The 20,702-nt window shown below is 35.2% G+C and overlaps 2 protein-coding genes and 2 pseudogenes across 3 annotated transcripts; 2 read left to right on the plus strand and 2 right to left on the minus strand.

Annotated features, from left to right (window-relative positions):
• Positions 1–5,852: 5,852 nt before the first annotated feature.
• On the minus strand, positions 5,853–6,368 carry LOC147938844 (uncharacterized). The gene has a single exon (XM_087465781.1). The coding sequence runs from the start codon at positions 6,366–6,368 to the stop codon at positions 5,853–5,855; it is 516 nt and encodes a 171-aa protein (XP_087321907.1).
• A 2,377-nt stretch (positions 6,369–8,745) lies between these two features.
• Positions 8,746–9,750, plus strand: LOC104715504 (pentatricopeptide repeat-containing protein At2g20710, mitochondrial-like). The gene has a single exon (XM_010432905.2). It carries the CDS (start codon positions 8,746–8,748, stop codon positions 9,748–9,750), a length of 1,005 nt encoding a protein of 334 aa, XP_010431207.2.
• Positions 9,751–10,773: 1,023 nt separating this feature from the next.
• Positions 10,774–11,927, plus strand: LOC147938845 (pentatricopeptide repeat-containing protein At2g20710, mitochondrial-like; annotated as a pseudogene). Its single transcript, XR_015567262.1, has one exon. The product of XR_015567262.1 is annotated as a pentatricopeptide repeat-containing protein At2g20710, mitochondrial-like (transcript).
• A 4,926-nt stretch (positions 11,928–16,853) lies between these two features.
• On the minus strand, positions 16,854–19,223 carry LOC104711570 (protein BRASSINOSTEROID INSENSITIVE 1 pseudogene; annotated as a pseudogene).
• Positions 19,224–20,702: the final 1,479 nt, after the last annotated feature.

Raw genomic sequence — 20,702 nt, forward strand, 5'->3', positions numbered from 1 at the left:
TGAATAATCATGTGTTATGGTTGATGTACAAGTTTGAGGTATATCCTTTGTAAAATTTTTAACTCAAAAGATTATTCAACATCATGGAAATTTTCATGAGTTAAAGATATGGTAAGTTGAGTTATCTATTATTTTAATTAAAAAATGAAAATTCAGTTATATAATACAAAAAAATTATTTTTTCGCTTTTATTTAATTCATATAATTTAGGAGAAAAATAATTTTTACTGTTTTTCTTTTATTTAATAACTTTTTTAATTAGTTATTTTATTTCTCCTAAATTATTATTTTTTATTATTATTTGAAATGAAAATAGACATAGACCTAAATTTTATTCAAAAATGTTACCAATCACTAACAAAACTAATTTTTTGAAGTTGAGTTTAAATAATCATGTGTTATGGTTGATGTACAAGTTTGAGATATATCCTTTGTAAAATTGTTAACTCAAAAGATTATTCAACATCATGGAAATTTTCATGAGTTAAAGATATGGTAAGTTGAGTTATCTATTTTTTTAATTAAAAAAAAACGAAAATTCAGTTATATAATACAAAAAATTATTTTTTTGTTTTTATTTAATTCATATAATTTAGGAGAAAATTAATTTTTACTGTTTTTCTTTTATTTAATAACTTTTTTAATTAGTTATTTTATTTCTCCTAATTTTTTTTTTATATCATTTGAAATGAAAATAGACATAGACCTAAGTATGATAAGATTTTAAATATTATGGCATGCATATAGTTAATTTTTTAATTTGTAATGTAACAAAGAAGTTTAGTTAACAATGTAACTCAACCACAACATGAAAAACATTACAGTAATTAAAAAGCCGAAAAAATTGCTGCCAAACTCAGCCGCTTCATGAATTAAAAATATGTAATTCAGCCGTATCGTTTGATAAGTCAGCCGTAACTGAAAAACATTCTAGTAATTAATTTTTTGCCAATAAGTCAGCCGTCAAACGGCTGACTTGTCGATAAGTCAGCCTATTACGGCTGAGTTATAGTTTTTTACCATAACTCAGCTGTAACTACATCTCATAAGTCAGCCATTTTTCATAACTCAGCCAGTCGGAAAATGGCAACTCAGCCGTGTCGTTGTGATAACTCAGTCAAAATTTTGACAACTCAACCGTGTCGTAGCGATAACTCAGCCAAAATCTTGACAACTCAACCATCAGGTGAAAACTCAGCCATTACTACAGCTGAGTTATGCACATAACTCAGCCAAATTTAATAAGTCAGCCATAACTCTTGGCTGACTTATAAGCGTAACTCAGCCAGATTTTCATAAGTCAGCCGTCCGCTCTTACTCAAATGTTTTTTTGAGTAACTTAGCCGCAACATACCTATAATTCAGCCGCAACATACTCTGTATCGCGTTACGGCTGAGTTATGGTACACGTCAGCGATTTCTGACGTGGCGTCTGACGTGGCAATGGCATTTTTGTAATAACGTTTTTCCAGTAACATAAAACAGGGGCACGCTGGGTATTTTGAAAATACCCGAAACATTCTAGTAATAAAAAAGTTTTTTGTAGATTCTGGTAATATTACCTAAAATGAGTAACATTTGAGTAATTCACCCTAAAAAAATTGGGCCAGATTTGTTTTTAATTACAGTAAAACTTCTATAAATTAATAATGTTGGGACCTAGACATTTTATTAATTTACAGTGATAAATTAATAATTATTATTTTATAGTGTAAATGAATAATTATCAATTTATAGATATATTTTAATTGTTTCAATTATAAAAAATTATGAATTGAGACAATTTTACCAAAATAAGATTAGAATTTTGGATGTTGAATATTTTTTGGTTTAAGAATTGAATTTGTAATATTTAGAAAAAAATTACTGACAATAAATTACAAATACTATAGACAAATTCACTTATACACATGACATAAACAAATTCAATTTTATGAATAATAATATCAATTTTCGTATTTTATTAGTTTGTTAAATTATCAAATTGTAAATGCATATCTAGAAATTGAAAACTTAAAAAATTTAACTATCTTTATGATATGTTATAGAATATTTTATATTCTATAGAAATAAGCTTTAGGAGAAACATACATTATTATATCAGCATATATATATATATATTTATATGATTATTAATTTATGATATTATTAGGACCATATTTTACATGGGGATTTCAAAAAAAATTATTATCTTATTATTTTATCGAATTTTGTTAATTTTTACACTGGCCCTACTTGGGACCAGCAAAATTTATTAATTTATAGTGTTTATTAATTTATATAGTACTAATTTATAGAGGTTTTACCGTATAACAAAAAAAGGCTAATGGACTTTCATTTTCATAAATTAAGGGAGGTCAAATTCTTAAAATAAATTGGGTTGGACTCACATAACTCTAAAAAAACTCTAAAACTAGGAAATTGTTACGAAATTCAACAAAAGGAGAAGATCACAAAGTCACAAAAGGATGCGAACATGTGGAAAATATTACGTTACCTTTGTGGAGTCCATCATCACTATGCAAGCACTGTAACTTATTTTTTTACCTCTATAAATAGACCAATGAATCGTTCATTGTAAGATACACCAATACGTTTTACAAACTTCAATTATAGAAGAAGTAAAAACTCTCTCTCTCATCTTTCTTTTATTCAGTATCCCAATCTTTCTATAGGTACATAATTACTCTCTATTATTTATATTATATTCACCAAAAAATTAAACACTTTTTATAACATGTTATCAGCATGATCACTTTATGGTGTGTTATAGTTATATATTTATAATATGTATATTATTATACTATATATATTATTCTACCAGGCGGTATGTCGCCTCGTTAAAAAAAAAATATTTTTCAGTGATTGTTCAAAACAACACTATTTATTTGTTACTGTAGTGGGAGGTATTTTGTCCCTGTAAGTAATTATTGTAATGGTTGCTTAACGCACCATAACAATGGACGGCTCAGCCGCCGATAATTTTGATGACTCCTCACTATAATTTATTTACTGTTATTTTTTTTTTTGATAAAATGTGAATTTAATTACCAAAATGGAACAATTGTTTAGTACAAAAATGCTCTGGGGCAGAGAGCTTCTAAGGCCAAAAAAATTAAAAAGCCTTAGTTACTAGTAGATCTGTTAAAAATTAGTTCGAACTATAACGAGCTAGACATGGGAGAACCATTCGCTGAGCAGACGGCCACAACCTTTACGGTAGATGCGAGCAAGGAGAGTATCCCTTACACTTCGATCGATTTGACGGAAAACAGAGATAGGCGAAGCAGAGATATTGTCATGGGTTCTGATGTTTCTTTCCTTCCAAAGGAGGAAGATTGTTGCTTGCACAACTAACCGCTTCAAAGTGGTGGAAGTATTTGGAGACTTGGAAAGCAACCAAGAGATGAGCGTAGACCAATCTGCAAAGATACAAGGGCGTTGACCAAGACGAGTCATGATAATATGCCATACCTCTTCAGAGTAGGGACAATGAAGCAGGAGATGATCTCTGGTTTCAAAATCAGAGTTGCATAAAGGGCATTCGGTAGATAGCTGCATACCCCATCCAAGAAGTCTTTCTCTTACCGGTAGTCTATTCAAATTCGCAACCCAGAAGGTGAAAGCATGTTTAGGAACAGAATGCTTAAACCAAACAGCTTTATACCATGACTTCTGAGGGTCTTAAGGTCTAAGATGGTTCCATGTTAGCTTAGTTGAAAAAGAAGTTGCTGAGCGGCTACCTGCTTCCCAAGAGTAAGAGTCACTTCCTCTTGATACTGAAGGTGCATCCGTAGATTGCATATAGTTCATGAGCAAGATGACATTAGGATTCCGAGATCTGCTTGAGGGAAGACGCCAGCCTTGAGAGTGGCAGGCGTCTGCAACAGAGGCTTGAATAGGGATACCAAGCGTAGAGATGACTCCAAGAGATGACCAGTGATCATGCCAGAAGCTTGCCGTTAAACCGTCTCCAATAGCGCATCTAATTAGATCTTTTGCTAAATGCTTCAGAGATAGGAGTGATTTCTAGATCCAGCTCGAGGTATTATTGGGTTCTACACTCCAGTAACTAGCACTTTTTAAATGATGCTCTTTCATCCACGCAACCCATAGAGATCCACTGTTAGCAAATAGGAGCCAGACCAACTTCAGATTCAGAACCTTATTCCAGATTAGAAGATTTCTTAACCCCAAGCCTCCTTCAGCCTTTGGCAAACAAACCTTTTCCCAGGAAACCTTCGCTGCAGTGCGTTTTGCTATGTCCCCTGACCATAAGAAGTTATTGCACAATTTTTCAAGAGCTTTCAAACACCCTTTGGGTAGGGAGAAAGCCGACATCCAGAAGTTTATCAGACCATATATTACAGCGGAGATGAGTTGTAACCTTCCTGAGAAAGAGAGACACTTGACCGCCCAACTATTGAATATTGCAGAGACTTTATCAAGGAGAGGAGACTAATCAGATTTTCTCAATTTTCTGGGGAGAAGGGGAAGCCCAAGATACCTGATTGGAAGGGTGCCTGATTGGAAGCCAAAGGATGCTAGACTTTCTGAATCTTCCTGAGAAGTCCCAGCATGAAACAATTCTGTTTTTTCAATGTTCATACCCAGTCCTGAGAGGCATTGGAATTCAAGGAGAGTAGAAGATAGTTCCCTGAGGAAGCTTTCTTTACCATCAAAGAATAGCATGATATCGTCAGCAAATGCAAGATGGGTGATCTTGGGAGTCCTTCCCATAGGGTGAAAACCAATCTTGCCTTGACTGAACTTTGAAGCTAACATGTTAGAAAATACCTCCATTGCTATTACAAAGAGAGGAGGAGAGAGGGGATCTCCCTGACGCAGTCCTCTTTTCCCTTTGAAATATCCACAAAGATCACCATTTACTTTAATTGAAAATGATGTAGTAGTCAGACATTGCTTTATCCAATTAATGAAAACCGGCGGGAAGTCTAAAGCCTCTAGGGTAGTAAGTATGAAATCCCAGCTTACTGAATCAAATACTTTCCGAAGATCAACTTTGAGTAGACCTCGAGGGGATATAGATTGCCGATTGAAACCTTGAACCATTTCAGTGGCCAAAAGTACATTCTCCACGAGAAGTCTACCTTTAATGAAAGCTGATTGAGAAGCGTTGATCATCGATGGAGTTAACTGATGGAGTCGCCTAGCAAGAATGCTAGATACGATTTTGTAGACTGCATTGCAACAAGAGATAGGTCGAAAGTCTCCAATCCTCACTGCTCCAATCTTTTTTGGGATTAAAGTGATAGCCGTGGCATTCCATTGCTTCAGAATTTGACCTGAAGAGAAGAATTCCTTGACTGCCTTGGTGAGATCAACTCCTATAATAGCCCAACTGACTCTGAAAAAATCTCCTGTGTACCCATCAGGTCCTGGAGTTTTATTTAAGGGGATAGAGAAAGCTGCCCTTTGGATCTCTGCGTCAGTAATAGTGGCTAGAAGCATCTCTTTATCAGAGGAGTTGCAAGAAAATGGAGTGTAATTTCTGATGAGCTCCTTGCCCTCGTCTGACAAGACCGGAGACGCTGAACCCAGAAGATCCATGAAATAGCTAACACAGTGGGATTTAACCTCTTGAATTTCATCAATCCTGTTACCTGTCAAATCCTCCAGATAATAAATTTGATTTGCTGCCTTCCTGGAATTTACCATCCTGTGAAAATAAGCAGTGTTGCTGTCCCCACTTTCCACCCATTTAACTCTAGACCTTTGATAGAGAAACTTCTCCTCAGCCAATGCTAAGGTTAGCCAATCATGATGAGCTTTCTTCTCTAAACTTGCGAGAAGTGGAGAAGGGTTTGCAAGGAGTCTAGCCTGGTAGGATGTCATCTTAGAATGTGCCTCTTGTACTCTAATTTCCAAGCCTGAGTAATGCTCTCTATTAAGATCTTTGATGACCATTTGAGAAGTTTGAGTTTCTTAGAGAAGCAGAACATAGCTATACCATCAATGCAAGTTTCCTCCCAAAAATCTAAAACTCGTTTCAAGAAGTCTTTGTGTTGGAAAAGAAAATGGGATATCATGAAGGGCTTCTTAGACTGGGTAGAAGTTCCCATTACCAAGCAACCAGGACTGTGATCTGAGACATCCGGATCCCCAAACATAGCATAAGCCATTGGAAACTCCAATTTCCAATTGTCATTAACCAGAATTCGATCAAGCTTCCTGGCGATGGGGTTTGTATCTCTTTTATTCCACCAAGTGAACTCATTTCCCTTGAAAGTAAGATCTGAAAGTCCTGCATTTAGAGTACAGTCGCGGAATTCACTCATTCCTCTAGCTATTCTAGTCCCACCAGTAGAGCTCTCTGAGGGGTGCATGATCTGGTTGAAATCTCCCATTGCAACCCAAGGTTTAGTAAAGATGATTGGATCCTTAGCAAGATTTCCTATCTCTTCCCACAATTATATGTTAATTTATTTACTGTTATAATGTGGAGACTCCATTACCATAATATTGTCACTATATTATATTTATATTATGGTTAATATAAGGAGGCTCAACCACTGTATATTAACATATATCTGAAATTGCTAAATTTTAACTGATTGATTGTTAAATCTATGATTTATTTTATGTTTAATAATTTTCACCAACGGTCATAAAGAAAATTTTAAAAATCTTACACTTTTCAAACGGCTATGAACAATAATTTTCAATCTATAAATACACTCATATTTTCACTCTTTCATTCATCTAAAATCACATCACTCATATAATTTTCTAAAGAAAGTTGTTTAATTTTTCATTTTTGGAAAATGATTAGCTTGTTTTTAATTGTTTGTTTAATTTCAATTATTACTTGTATTTATGGTCTCTTTGTTGAAGAATTTACTCACGAAGAGTTTACCATTAACATTGTTTTACTTTTCTATGCATTTGTGTTCTTTGTAATCGCTTGCATTATTAATATATACGATGCATTCTAAAACAAATAAAATTATCTTATTAATATTATTTATTCGCTTTTGTGTTTAGATAACTAATTGCAAACATTGATAAGCTTAAGTTTCCGGCTCTCAAAATTATTGGAGCAAACTACATAGCATGGATGACAGATGTGGAACTCTATTTAGAGTTGCAAGAATTGTTAGAGACCATAAAATTAGAAAATATGTCGCCTTTCAAAGATAAGGTCAAGGCAATAATATTCTTGAAAAATATCTCGATGAAAATGTGATGCATGACTGTGCACACATAAAAGATCGAGAAGAGTTGTGGCTAGCTTTAAAACCACGGTTTGACAACCAGAGAGAAATAACTTTCTCTCATGCATTAGAGGACTAAAAAAACTTGAGATTCCGGGTGTAACAACATGTCCCGTGGACCCCACTAGCCTCACTATTAGCCCACTAGCCTCACTGCTAGCCGCCCAAACGGACCCCAAGCTGGCCCTGCAGGGCATCGATCCTAACCCATCACTGTGAATATCCCAATCCACCAGTAGGTTATTGGTGCGCCAGGCGTTCCTCGAACCCTGGTCCTCACCCTTTAACAACCTTCCCACAGGACAAGTTGCCACCAATTGAGCTGCAGATCAATTGGTGACAGCTTGTCCTGTGGGAAGGTTGTTAAAGGGTGGGGACCAGGGTTCTAGGAACGCCTGACGCACCAATAACTTACTGAGGATTTGGATGAATAGTTCCATTTGCCACGGTGAGGGGTTAGGATCGATGCCCTGCAGGGCCAGTAACACATAGAAGCGTGAGAACATATGTTATAGATATGGATCAAAAGGGCATTTGGCTCATGTATGTCAAACCCCTGAACATCTTTGCAAATTGTTCAAAGAGTCTCAAAAAGGAAAAGAGAAAGCAGTGAACCTCACCGAGCATTTTGAGGGTACATCGTACCTCGATGCATATGATTTTGTGAACGATTTCGACGAGATCGTTCATGCGGATAACTGAAATGCATGTAGTAAGACTAGTAGTCTCCAATTAGTCGTGTTAATGGATATCCGGTATTTTTGTATATGGATATCCGGTTTTTTATATACGGATATCTGGTATTTTTATCTAAAATATGCAGTATTTTTTACACAAAATATGCTGTCTTTTAGTTTAAAATATCCTCTCTGTTAACAGGGAGACATTTATAACAGCGTTCCTCTAATCTCGTCCACTTCTTTAGACGGCATTAAAACCCCGTCAACTCTCCTCGCCAATCCGAAATCGGCTATTTTAACGGCAACATCGCTAAATTTGGGCTGCGCAAGTAAGTAAAAAAGTTAATGAAAACTATAATACTTATGCAGAATATTGGGTTGGAAATGTAAAGATTTCAAATATAGGTACTGGAAGTAGAATTTTGGAAAAATTGGGGCTTTGCATATCAATCTATGGATTCTGGAAAATTGGCCTTAATTGTGTGTTTCCTTTATTTAATTTTTTCGTTCCAATTTTGGTGACCCTAATCGACATTTCAAGATGCATCAAGGAAAAGTTCTTATTTTTCCTTTTTTTGTTCACGAGAAATACTCTTATTTACTGTTTATGTTATTCATTACATTTACTTTTCCATTTATCTTCAGAAATTCCAATATTGACGGCTAGGTACAATATTCGGGATATATAGCTTGATGTGATCATTGATGTATAGTTGCAAGGTTGTTTAAGAGAAAAATGATGTGTTACGAAAGCATCTAAAATCCAATAAGAAAAGATAATGGGCTATATAATATAGGATTTGTTTATGTGATTGTCTTTTGACTTGAGCATGAATCATCTTGTTCGACGATCACCAGTGGGTAGCTTGTTGAGGATTCTTCCTTGTAGGTTTTCCTTTTTTCGCTTCCCCAAAACAGTATCTTTTCCGTTTGGGGAGTTCAAGAATGAAGAAGATTTGCTCTTAGCGAAGGAGCAAGAAAGAAAGAGAAAGATGAAAGAAAAACTTCAGACATATTTGCGGCACCGAACGAAGCTTTTGGAACTCAGAAGCATTTGTAACTCAAAAGAGAGGGACGGCGAAAAGATGGAACCTGAAGGAATACCGATTTACAAGATGTTAGCTTCTTACATATCAGAATATGACGTAAATGGAATGGAAATTTTTTTGAACAAGTTGGAGGAGAAAAGACCAAAGGGGTTTGGTTTAGCTATGTTGCGTAAGTCAGAGCCATTATTGGTTAATGATGAGTATTACGACATCCTCGGAGAAAAAGTCTATAGGTATCTCATGTTAATTTATAGGCGTATAGGAGAAAAGGAAGACCTTCGCCGTTTGTGGAACTTAGCTAAGGATAGGAAAGTGTTTGATACAATCGGTCAATATACTCTCACGATTGCGATCTTTTGGTTTAAAGACGATCTCGAAGGGGTTCACGAGGTTTTTGAAGAGTGGTATTCCGGGGAGCATCGTTTTTTGGAAGTCAAGACAAAAGATATTCTGGAATTTGATCACTACAGAAAAAGAGTGATACAAGACACCAAGTCAAAAGTGAAGGACATGCTTGAAGATCATAAGGAAGAAGGAGAGAGGAAGAAAACGGCGATGGAAGTGAGGCAAAACGGATGGGACCCAAAGAATAATCTTGCTTTGTCCGCATACGCATGTGTTCAATATGTGGAGGGTCGGACAGACATTGAGAGTGCAGTTGATGTTTTAAGATTATTGGGGAAGCGTGAGCCGCAAGATGCTATCAAGCCTATCATGGATAAAGATCAGTTGGGTAGGAAAATGGTGGAGGCAATGAGAGGAGGAGGATATGTTGGTGAAGTTTGAACAAGATTGATGATAACAGATTAGCATTAACTAAAACACTCTACGTACTAGAAACAAATACCAAAAAGAATGTCAACTTGATTGTACGATGTGGTTTTTATCAATAGGGGAAAAAAATAAAATATATGCGTTTTATCAATAGACAGCTGTTCTAACATCATTGTTTGGTGCATAGTCAAGCTTTAAAGATATGGCTTTGAGTTTGCTTTCGTGTGGCTATCAATGAATCATTTTGGTATTACTAAAAAAAAAAAAAAATGTATTCCTTTCTTAACGGAAACAATGGAAGATGTGAGCGTGATTTCTTCGACCATTGTTCATTTCTTAACGGAAACAATGGAAACATCAGTCATTCGGGTCAGGCAAAGATCCATATTACTCCATCTGATCTTAGCCTTCTCTATCTCGATTACCCTCAAAGAGGTCTCCTCTTCCCTAAACCCGACCCTAAACCCCGTTTCATCTCTTGGTTAAAGTCCTCTCTGTCTACTACTCTATACACTTACTTCCCCTTTGCTGGTCGTCTTGTCAAACTGAACAACCATGAAGATAGTACGGTGTCGCTTTAAAGCGACTGTGACAACGGTCGTGGTGTCAAATTTGTTCATGCCAATCCGGCTATTTTAATTTAACTTACCGAGAGAGATTCCACTATGGCATGAACAATTTGACACCGGCTTTTGTGTGGCTATCAATAAATCATTCTGGGCTGATTTTCAAGTGAGTAAAATACTGGTCCAAAGATTTCGAAATTAAGTTTTGGAAGTAGTATTCTGGAAAATTTGTCATAAAGAGTGTGTTTCCTTTACTTTATAATTTCGTTCCAATTTTGGTGACCCTAATCGACATTTCATGCATTCAAGAAAATTAATTTTCCTTTTTTGTTAACTAGGAAAACTCTCATTTAATTTTGACTATTTGTTAGAAAAGTAAAAACTTCTTATTCATTAGATTCACTTTTCCATATTTATTTTCAAAAATTCCAATATTGACGGCTAGCTACATGTGATCATTTGTTTTGGCTGGATCCCGTATGTATAGTTGCAAGGTCGTTTGAGAAACAAATGATGTGTTACGAAAGCATATAAATCCAATAAGAAAAAATATAGGGTTTGTGTATGCATGTGATTGTCTTTTGACTTGAGAGCATGAATCATCTTGTTCGACGATCACAAGTGGGTAGCTTGTTGAGGATTCTTCCTTGTAGGTTTTCCTTTTTTTGCTTTCCAAAAACAATATCTTTGCCGTTTAGGGAGTTCAAGAATGAAGAAGCTTTGGAACTCAGAAGCATTCATCAGCGCCAGAGGAACGGCGAAAAGATGGAATCTGAAGGAGTACCAATTTACAAGATGTTAGCTTCTTACATGTCAGTATGTGACGTAAGTGGAATGCAAAACTTTTTGCACAAGTTGGAGGAGAAAAGACCAAAGGGATTTGGTGTAGCTATGTTGCGTAAGTCAGAGCCATTATTGGTTAATTATGAGTATTACGACATCCTCGGACCAAAAATCTATTGGATTCTCATGCTAATTTATAAGCGTAAAGGAGAAAAGGAAGACCTTCGCCGTTTGTGGAACATAGCTAAGGATAGGAAAGAGTTTGACATCAGTCAATATACTCGCACGATTATGCTCTTTTTGTTGAAAGACGATATCGAACGGATTCACGAGGTTCTTTAAGAATGGGATACCGGGGAGCATCGTTATTTCAAAGTCGAGATAAAAGATTTTCTAGAATTTGATCACTACAGAAAAAGAGTGATACAAGATACCAAGTCAAAGGTGAACGACATGCTCGAAGATCAAAAGGAAGAAGAGGAGAGGAAGAAGACGGCAATGAAGGTGAGGCGAAATGGATGGGACCCAAAGAATAATTTTGCTTTGTCTGCATACGCATGTGTTCAATATGTGGAGGGTCAGATAGACATGGAGAGTGCAGTTAATGTTTTGTGATTATTGGGGAAGCGTGAGCCGTAAGATGCTTTCATGGATATAGACCGGTTGTGTAGGAAAATGGTGCAGGCAATGAGAGGAGGAGGATATGTTGGTGAATTTTGAACAAGAGTGATGATAATCATTGTGAAGATACATTAACTAATACTCTATGTACTAAGAACAAATACCAAAAAGAATATCAACTTGATTGTTCGAGTAATAACCTAATACATTTCACCGCAAGTTTGTTTATACGGAGTACGGAGTCGATACACAAGGATCAATGAAACTCTAAAATATTTCGAGAATTTTAATTAACTAAAGCAAAAGAATGTTCATTTGTTTTCAGACTTAATTATAGAAATGCAGAAGGAAATAACGATTTAACTTATGGAACTAAAGGTTTTGGGTCATAAAACAATTCAAAGATCAGTGATTAACGTAAAATATGAAATGAGGAATTCAACAATCGAGAACTGTTCTCGAACATAAATACAAGATTAGACTAATCATCTTTCAAGGAGTTAGTCACTCAATTTGCATGTCCCATTTCTGTAGAAGTTTATAATTTTTTGACCCATAAGTTTTGTTTATTTGTAAATCAGTCCAACCCAACTCCTGGACACAAAAAAGATTTAGTCCAAGTAAATTAATATCAAAAACTGTTTACAAAATACATAAGCAATAATATAACCATTATACGTTAATACAATAAATTAATTCAATTTTGATTAAAAAAAGTAGAAGTAACCCAGGTATTAAGGTAGTCTTTTCACACATTTTTTATTGGTTATCAGTTTGATGTTAAAATTCCAAAATGTCATTAGTAATGGCCGTTCTAGCTGGTTTGGCAAATCGTACTAGTGAAAAACTTGTTTGTAGATATGATACTGACCTTACCTTATCGTTATGGTCTAGCTGGTCAGTATCAATGTTCATATGATACTGGCCGTTCTAGCTGGTTCTAGCTGGTCAGTATCAATGTTCATGCGATACTGACCTTACCTTATCGTTATGGTCTAATATTTGACCTTATTATTATAGTCAAACAAACATATGGATTTTTAGAATAACATGGTTACATGGATTACTCTCTGATTTGAATCTTTATAACTTTTATTTTCAGATCCATTTAAAATTTTGTATTCAACAAATATAAAAAAAATTATAACTGGTAACACGTTATTCCGAAAATGATTTTAAAATCATGAATCTAATAACACATAGATTTTATTTTAGATTTATACGGCCTCCAATACTATCAGGTAACTAGAAAGTTACCTACACGATGTGTGGGTTATAAAATCAAATATTATGTATGTAAAATAAAATTTTATTAAATTATATATAAAATATTCATGATATTATTTATATATATGCCTTGAAAATAATTTAAATACATGCATTTATAAGTTTATAATTATGAAATATTTTAAAAGAAGGATAATTTTTACATATTGCATAAAAATAAGTTTTGGTTTTAAATTTAGCAAATCATTTCTAAATTCTAAATATACTAAAATAACATCATGTTTTTAATCTTATACTCTAAATTCCAAACCATATCTCTTTAAAATTATATCCTAAATGTAAAATATAAAAATATAGATAACCATTGGAAATTGTGTAAGTTTTTTTGCGGCATAATGACGGATGGAGTAAGGGTTACAGGAAAATAGACATGAAGTATGATTGGAACAATACCAATGAGATATAAAAGTAGATTTGCTTTTGTACATGTTAATCTACTATAATTTAGACCACTTTTAATGATTGACATATGTCTTTGATGAAAGTATTGAGGTTACAATATGTGTATATATATATATATATATGTTAAATATTTTACAATAGGTCTCTGTAATGTTTTTCCGTATAATGCAAAAGGATGTTGTAAAGTTTGGGAAGTGATTCCAAAGAGGCATAAAGAAATATGTGATCTTTTGACCATCTACATATGCATTACATGGTAAAATTAAGCTCAATCTTTTTATCAATATGCAAAGTAAAATATATTTTTTGTAATGGGGATAAAGAACTTTTAAGAATAAAAAACAAAGCAAATTTACAAAACATAAACTTAGAAATATATTATAGTTGAAGATCAGAGGACTTAAGAGGAGAAATCTAAAGGACTTACAACTATAATATTATGAGTGAATGTTCAAAGCCAAAGAGATTGTGCTTTAGGAATCAAGCATTAGGCTCATCTTTTTTTTTTTTTTTGTCAACTATTGGGCCACAACTGGCTGGCCCATTAGCCAAATTCCTACATTCGTAGGAGCCGAGACTCGATCCCGGGTGTGATGGTGCCTTCTACAAATGGACTTACCTCCTGCCACTGCACTAAGGTCACTTCACAACATTAGGCTCATCTTCATCACTTAAGACTTTCAACTATAGTTTAAAAGTTTAAAAAATCACATTACAAAACAATGCAAAAACTTTAAATCATGACTATGATAAAATATAATCCTTTGAAAGAGGCTAATTGTGACAATCCGTCCCGTTGACCCCACTAGCCCACCGCTAGCTTGCCCCATAGGCCCGAAGCTGGCCCTGCAGGACATCGATCCTAACCCCTCACTGGGCAAATGGAACTATTCATCCAAATCTACAGTAGGTTATTGGTGCGCCAGACGTTCCTCGAACCCTGGTCCCCACCCTTTAACAACCTTCCCACAGGACAAGCTGTCACCAATTGATCTGCAGGTCAATTGGTGACAGCTTGTCCTGTGGGAAGGTTGTTAAAGGGTGGGGACCAGGGTTCAAGGAACGCCTGGCGCACCAATAACCTATTGTGGATTTGGATGAATAGTTCCATTTGCCCAGTGAGGGGTTAGGATCTATGCCCTGCAGGGCCAGCTTCGGGCCTATGGGGGCAAGCTAGCGGTGGGCTAGTGAGGTCAACGGGACGGGTTGTCACATAAAAATTGCAGATCAATTGGTGACAACTTGTCTGTGGGAAGGTTGTTAAAGGGTGAGGGACCAGGGTTCGAGGAATGCCTAATGCACCAATAACCTACTGGTGGATTTGGATATCCATAGTGATGGGTTAGGATCGATGCCCTGCAGGGCCAGCCTATGGGGACAACTAGCAGTGAGGCTAGCGGGATCCACAAACGGATTGTCACACTAATAAATATTGACAAGACTCTGATACGAAAAAAAAAACATTAACATGGCTTTGTAAACGATTTCTTCAAATAGTCCTAGAGAAATTAATCTGTTAATCATTATACTGCAAGACATCATGTTTTTAAAAAAAAACTTCATAAGAAATAATATTAGGAAAAATACCATGGGAAATGATGGGAAAAGAAAGACATATAGCTAAACATTGTTTGAAGGTTGTAAGGAATTTCATTGACACATTATTCTGAGTAATCACATTCATGCCAATAAATACAGTTATAAAGCATATTAATTGTAATTAATTTGGTCATATGCATTATTGCAACATGAACAGTTTGAACAAAAGAAACTGTCATAATGTCATTAAGGTAATTGATTGAGAGAAGTAAATGTAAATCTAAAGAAACTGAATAAATAAAATGTTCCAAATTTTAAAAAAATTGGTGTAGACAATTTAGTTTTGGATTGGCAATAATGTGTCTTTTATTTTATTAAAATTGAAAAAAATGACACATGTTATAAAAAAAATAGAGGGGTGCCAAATGACAATTTCTCACAATTCTACTTTATTATAGTTTTATATATAGTAAATATTGACATGTGAAACCGATAAAAATAGTTAAGTAATAAAGTTCCGGTTGCGATAAAATAATTAGTGAAAATTTTATAAATCGTAAAAACAAAATAGAATAAATATATTTTGTAAAATAGATTACTTTTTCTTTAACAAAAGTAAACTATAAAATTTTTTGCTATGAAATAATAATAAATTAAAAACCCAAAAATAATTAAAGATTTGGTAGAGGAAGATAAATCTGAGTACTTTTATATAATAAATAATGTGATTTTTAACCAAATAGGTCATCAAAGAGGAATAAAGCAGGTGATAGAGTTGATGATGATGTGAGAAATGAGGGACAACCAACCATAAGTAAAACATTAATACCTTCTTAGATTATGTAGTTGATGCTTCGAAATGATGCCAAATTCGTAGAAGCAGAGAGGCGTGGAGAAGAAATAAAATATATTTAACTTTTTTAATTAGTCATGGGAAACATGCCCGTAACTAAATTAGTAATGTTAGCTAAGAAACGGGCCTATTTTTTGATTTTTTTTGTTTCTTTGCACCTTAATTTTGAATTAAAATTGAAATGAGTTTATGTCTTGTTGGCTAGGAAATTGAGATGGATCTATTTAAGTTTCTTTAACCCATAGTTTTGAATTAAATTAAAAATGAAGACATGTGTTAGCTATATAAGAAACCAGGTATCATGATTTTAGAAGAAGTTGAGAAAAACTTTCCCATATTATATAAAATTTCGGGACACTAACATTTTCTATTTTACGAATAGACAACTGTCTAACATCATCATTATTCCTTCTACTAAACAAAAAAAAAACATCATCATTATACGATGTCTTATCAGAAGGGGAAAAAAAATCATTGTTCGGTGCATAGTCAAGCTTTAAAGATTATGGCTTTAAGTTTGCTTTCGTGTATACTACCGTGTGGCTATCAAAGATCATTTTGGTATTATATAAATAAATAAAAAGTTGTATACCTTTCTTAACTAGAAAAATGGAAGTTGTATTCCTTTCTTAACTAGAAAAATGGAAGTTGTGAGCGTGATTTCTTCGAGCATTGTTAAACCTGGAAACGTCAGTCATTCTGGTCAGACAAAGATCCATCTTACTCCATCCGATCTTAGCCTTCTCTATCTCGATTACCCTCAAAGAGGTCTCTTCTTCCACAAACCCCACCCCCAAACCTGTTTCATCTCAACTACAGCACATCCTAACGCCCACACGTCGGCCGCTGATCCATACTCGTTATAGTTAACAGCATCCGGCGCCATATATAACGGCGTCCCTCTTATCTCAACCCCTTCAATACAAAAATGATATTATGATTGACTAGTACAGAGATAACGATTTGCAATCAATGGCTGAAGTAGAGTGCAAGGATATAGATGTAGAAATATATTTTTAAGGGTGTTTGATAGTTATTTGAAAATGTTAATAGAAACTCTAGAGTGCTATTAATTCCTTGATCCAAAGTCCGGACCATATCTTCATTATTTTAATATATTGATTAGTCGTCTCCACCTTACAATCTCGGTTTTGGTTGATCTCATCGATCTCCCAATACCACCAAGTTAATCCTAACGGTTTCTTCTCTTTCTAAGACCAAATTTTTTGAAGAACCACTCCGGCTTGTATGAAGCAGTGACTTGTGCTATTGCCAATCCAAACAACACCCCAAGAGCAGATCCTATAGTCACTGCTTTCCAGCTCAACACCTCTCCTTCTTCTTCTTCTTGCTTTGGTAGCTCTGCGTATCCGTTTGCGTTTACGGGATCACACTGTGTAAGTGGATAGCCGCAAAGACCCGAATTGTTCAAGAACTTCTCCGGCGGAAAAGTCACCAATTGACCCGTCTCAGGAATCGGACCAGAAAGATTATTGTTGGACAAATCCATTTCCGTAAGCATAGTAAGCGCTGACATCGCCGGAGGGATGTTCCCATCGAGTTTATTGCTTGAAAGATCAAGAATGCTTAAATCTCTGAGGTCACCTACCTCGTCAGGAATCGAACCAGATATAAAGTTATGACCCAAATTGAGGATTAACAGGTAACTCATCGAACCAATCTCCTTTGGGATGTAACCAGACAACATGTTATATGACATGTCCAAAAACGTCATCGAACCGTCGTAGTCAAACGTCAGCGAAGGGTGACCTCCATAGACTCTGGTGAAATTACAAGGACTCCTCGTCGAAACCCGGCTAAGTTGCTCCGGTCTAATTCCTTGGAACTCAAGCAACTTACCAGCTCCGTGACACTGGTTCGTCACCCCATCGTTTTTGATGTAAACGTACCTCTTACCCGCCATAAGATTCGCAACGATTCTCCCGGATTGTTTGAACATTTCAGCCGGGATCGTACCGTCGAAGGAATTGGTGTTGAGATCGAGCCAGACTAAGCTTTTGCAGTCACCGAGCTCAGCTGGAATGTTCCCGTGTAACGTATAGTTGCTTAGATTGAGGGTGGCGAGATTCTCTAACCGGCCGATCCAGCTTGGAATCTGACCGGTTAACCGGTTATTCGACAGAGAAACCCAGATCAGTTTGGTACAGTAACTTAAACCGGAAGGGATTTCACCGGTTAAGTAGTTGAAATCGAGAATCAGAGTCTCTAGAGTCTTGACATGCATGAGCTCCTGAGGGATCTCTCCTTCTAACGTATTCAGCCATAGCTTCAGATCTCGAAGCTTTAACAAAGAGCCTAAGCTCGAAGGAATGGTCCCGGAGAGGTAGTTGAAGCTTAGGTGAAGCGAAACGAGCTCAGTCCAGTTGCTTAAACTCGGTGGAATCTTCCCCGTGAAGAGATTGTTTTGAAGGTAAAGCTCTTGGAGAGTGTTTTTAGGGTTCCGGCAGAGATTTGGGAGAATCGAACCGGAGAAATTGTTAGAGCTTAGATCTAACGTTAGCAATGAAGCGGAAAGATTCGTCAGAGATTCCGGTAATTCGCCGGAGAACTCGTTGAAAGACAGATCGAGTACCTTGAGACCTCTCATCTTCAGTAATGTATCCATCGGTAACTCGCCGGAGAATCTGTTACCCGACAAAAGGAGTGATTTTAGGAGAGAAAAAGAACCGAAGAATGGAGGAACCGTACCGTGGAAATCGTTTCCAGAGAGATCGAGTCCGGTGAGTGTATCACACGCGCCGGAGAGAAAATCAGGGATCTCGCCTGTGAATTGGTTCTCAGCCAGAGAGATGTGTTGGAGGGATTGGTCCGACGAATCGGTTATCGGAGATGTTCAACGACCTGAGCTTTGCGCAAGTAGAGATAGCACGGGAGAAATCTCCGGATAATTTGTTCCCGGAGATGTCAAGATGTTGCAGAGCGGAGCAAGAACCAAGGCTAGTTACAGGACCCGAAAGATAGTTTGATGAAAGATCCAAGGTGGTTAAAGAAGCAGAGCACTTGAAGTTGAAGGCAGCAATGGAGCCATTGATGTCTGAGTTTGAGAGAAACAGAGATTCTAATCCGGTGAGAGACATTAGAAATGCAGCCACAGCACTGAATTCTACGTTGAGAGGCCTAGAACTTAGATCAATGGAAGTAACCTTGTCGTCTCTGCAAGTAACGCCATCGAAGGTACACGGGTTTTTGTTGGAAGACCAATCTGAGAGAAGAGACTTGTCAGGAAGAACGTTTTTGAAGTTTATAAGCTGATGGACTTCTCTGTACAGAGACTGAGATGGTGAAGAGAAAAAGGAGAAGAAGAGAAGAGTTGTTACATAGAAAAAAAAGCTTGAAAAAATCTTCATTCTCAGAGTTTTTGAGAGAGAAAGGTGTGGAAGTAGAGAAGATGAAAAGGGGAATCTATGGTTTTGGTTCCACCATTAGAGAGGAAGTGGAAGCTTTATACATAGACTACTAGAAATAGGCTCGCGCGATGCGCGAGATATATCTAATCTTATTTTTATTAATTATGATATATTTTAGATTTATAAATATATTTTTTGAAATTTATGTTTTTTATATGATTTAAAAAAAAATTGTTTAATATTTGTTCCTTTATATATGGTTCTTAATGTTTGGATGCAAAATAAAATAAACAAAACATATAGGAAACTTTTTTGATTGAAGTAATTAAATCCTTCAAAGTTTTGTTGTTTTGAATTTTATTAATTTGTGATAAATTGTTAGGTTCTTAGAGCATCTCCAACACCACTCTATTTTAAAGTCAATACTCTGTTATAGCGTAACATTTGCTCTAACCCTACTATATATCTTATTCTAAAATAGAGTAAATGGTGGGATTACTCTGTATGCAGCTTTAATTTTTTACACTCCATTTTTTAGTATAAAAGATACATTGAAAAAACTATGCTATATTTTATAGTAAAATATATTGGAGATAGTCTTAGCATACATGAGGTTTGTGTATAGATCATATATCAGATATTCGAAACGAAACTTGAGTATTGAAAATTGTTTACAAATATTACCAGATAAATCTTATATTTCCCTACATCTTTTCCAAAACTGTAATATATGGATGTGATCAAGACTTATATGAAATGCTAGATCTCTATAATCACAAAATTATCAGCGAAACTCAGTAACCATGAAAATAAATTAAAAAATTTATGTTTTAGTCTCAATCGTAAAGAAAAAGAACATCTCTTTCACATTCATTAAAGAAAAATAATTGATAAATATTTATCTTTTCGCGAGTGGTTTTACAACTTTATATTTTTTTAACTCAATCTTAATATTTGATTTTCTTTTTGACTCCACAATATGTTGCTACGGTTTGATTTTCTTCGGTGCCTCCTAACAAATATCTTGTGAATTAGAGACTCTATATGAATGCTTAAAATGTGTTATACTTCTATGATGATGGGTTATTTTTCAGTCCTTGTCTCTATTCTTATTCATTATGTTCTTTTAATTGTCAAAAAATGAACTCTCCAACATGTCAATTAGTGTAGATGGAAGGGAAGACACAATTAGAAAAATTGATATCAACAATAGATACATTCCAATTATCTTTCTGACATAACTACATTTCAAAATTATTTTAACTTACATCTAAATGTTTTTTTTAATTAACTATATTTAAACTTATAATATATATATGTTGAATTTTCCATCAGATTTTGATGATTTTAAAATAAGATATTTGCGAGAAAAGAATCAGACCGGCTCAAATTCATCCAATCAATAAACTAAACTTCTAAAACCTGAATTTTGTACTATAGTAATGAAATTATGAATCTAGACAATATGTTTTACAAGGTAACAGAAGAATCACCAAGGATTTATCATATGCTCCAATGTTTACTCTCTAATCTTGTAATCACCCT

This window comes from Camelina sativa, chromosome 9 (genome assembly GCF_030686135.1).
Source record: "Camelina sativa cultivar CO46 ecotype springtype chromosome 9, ASM3068613v1".
Taxonomy (NCBI): Eukaryota; Viridiplantae; Streptophyta; class Magnoliopsida; order Brassicales; family Brassicaceae; genus Camelina; species Camelina sativa.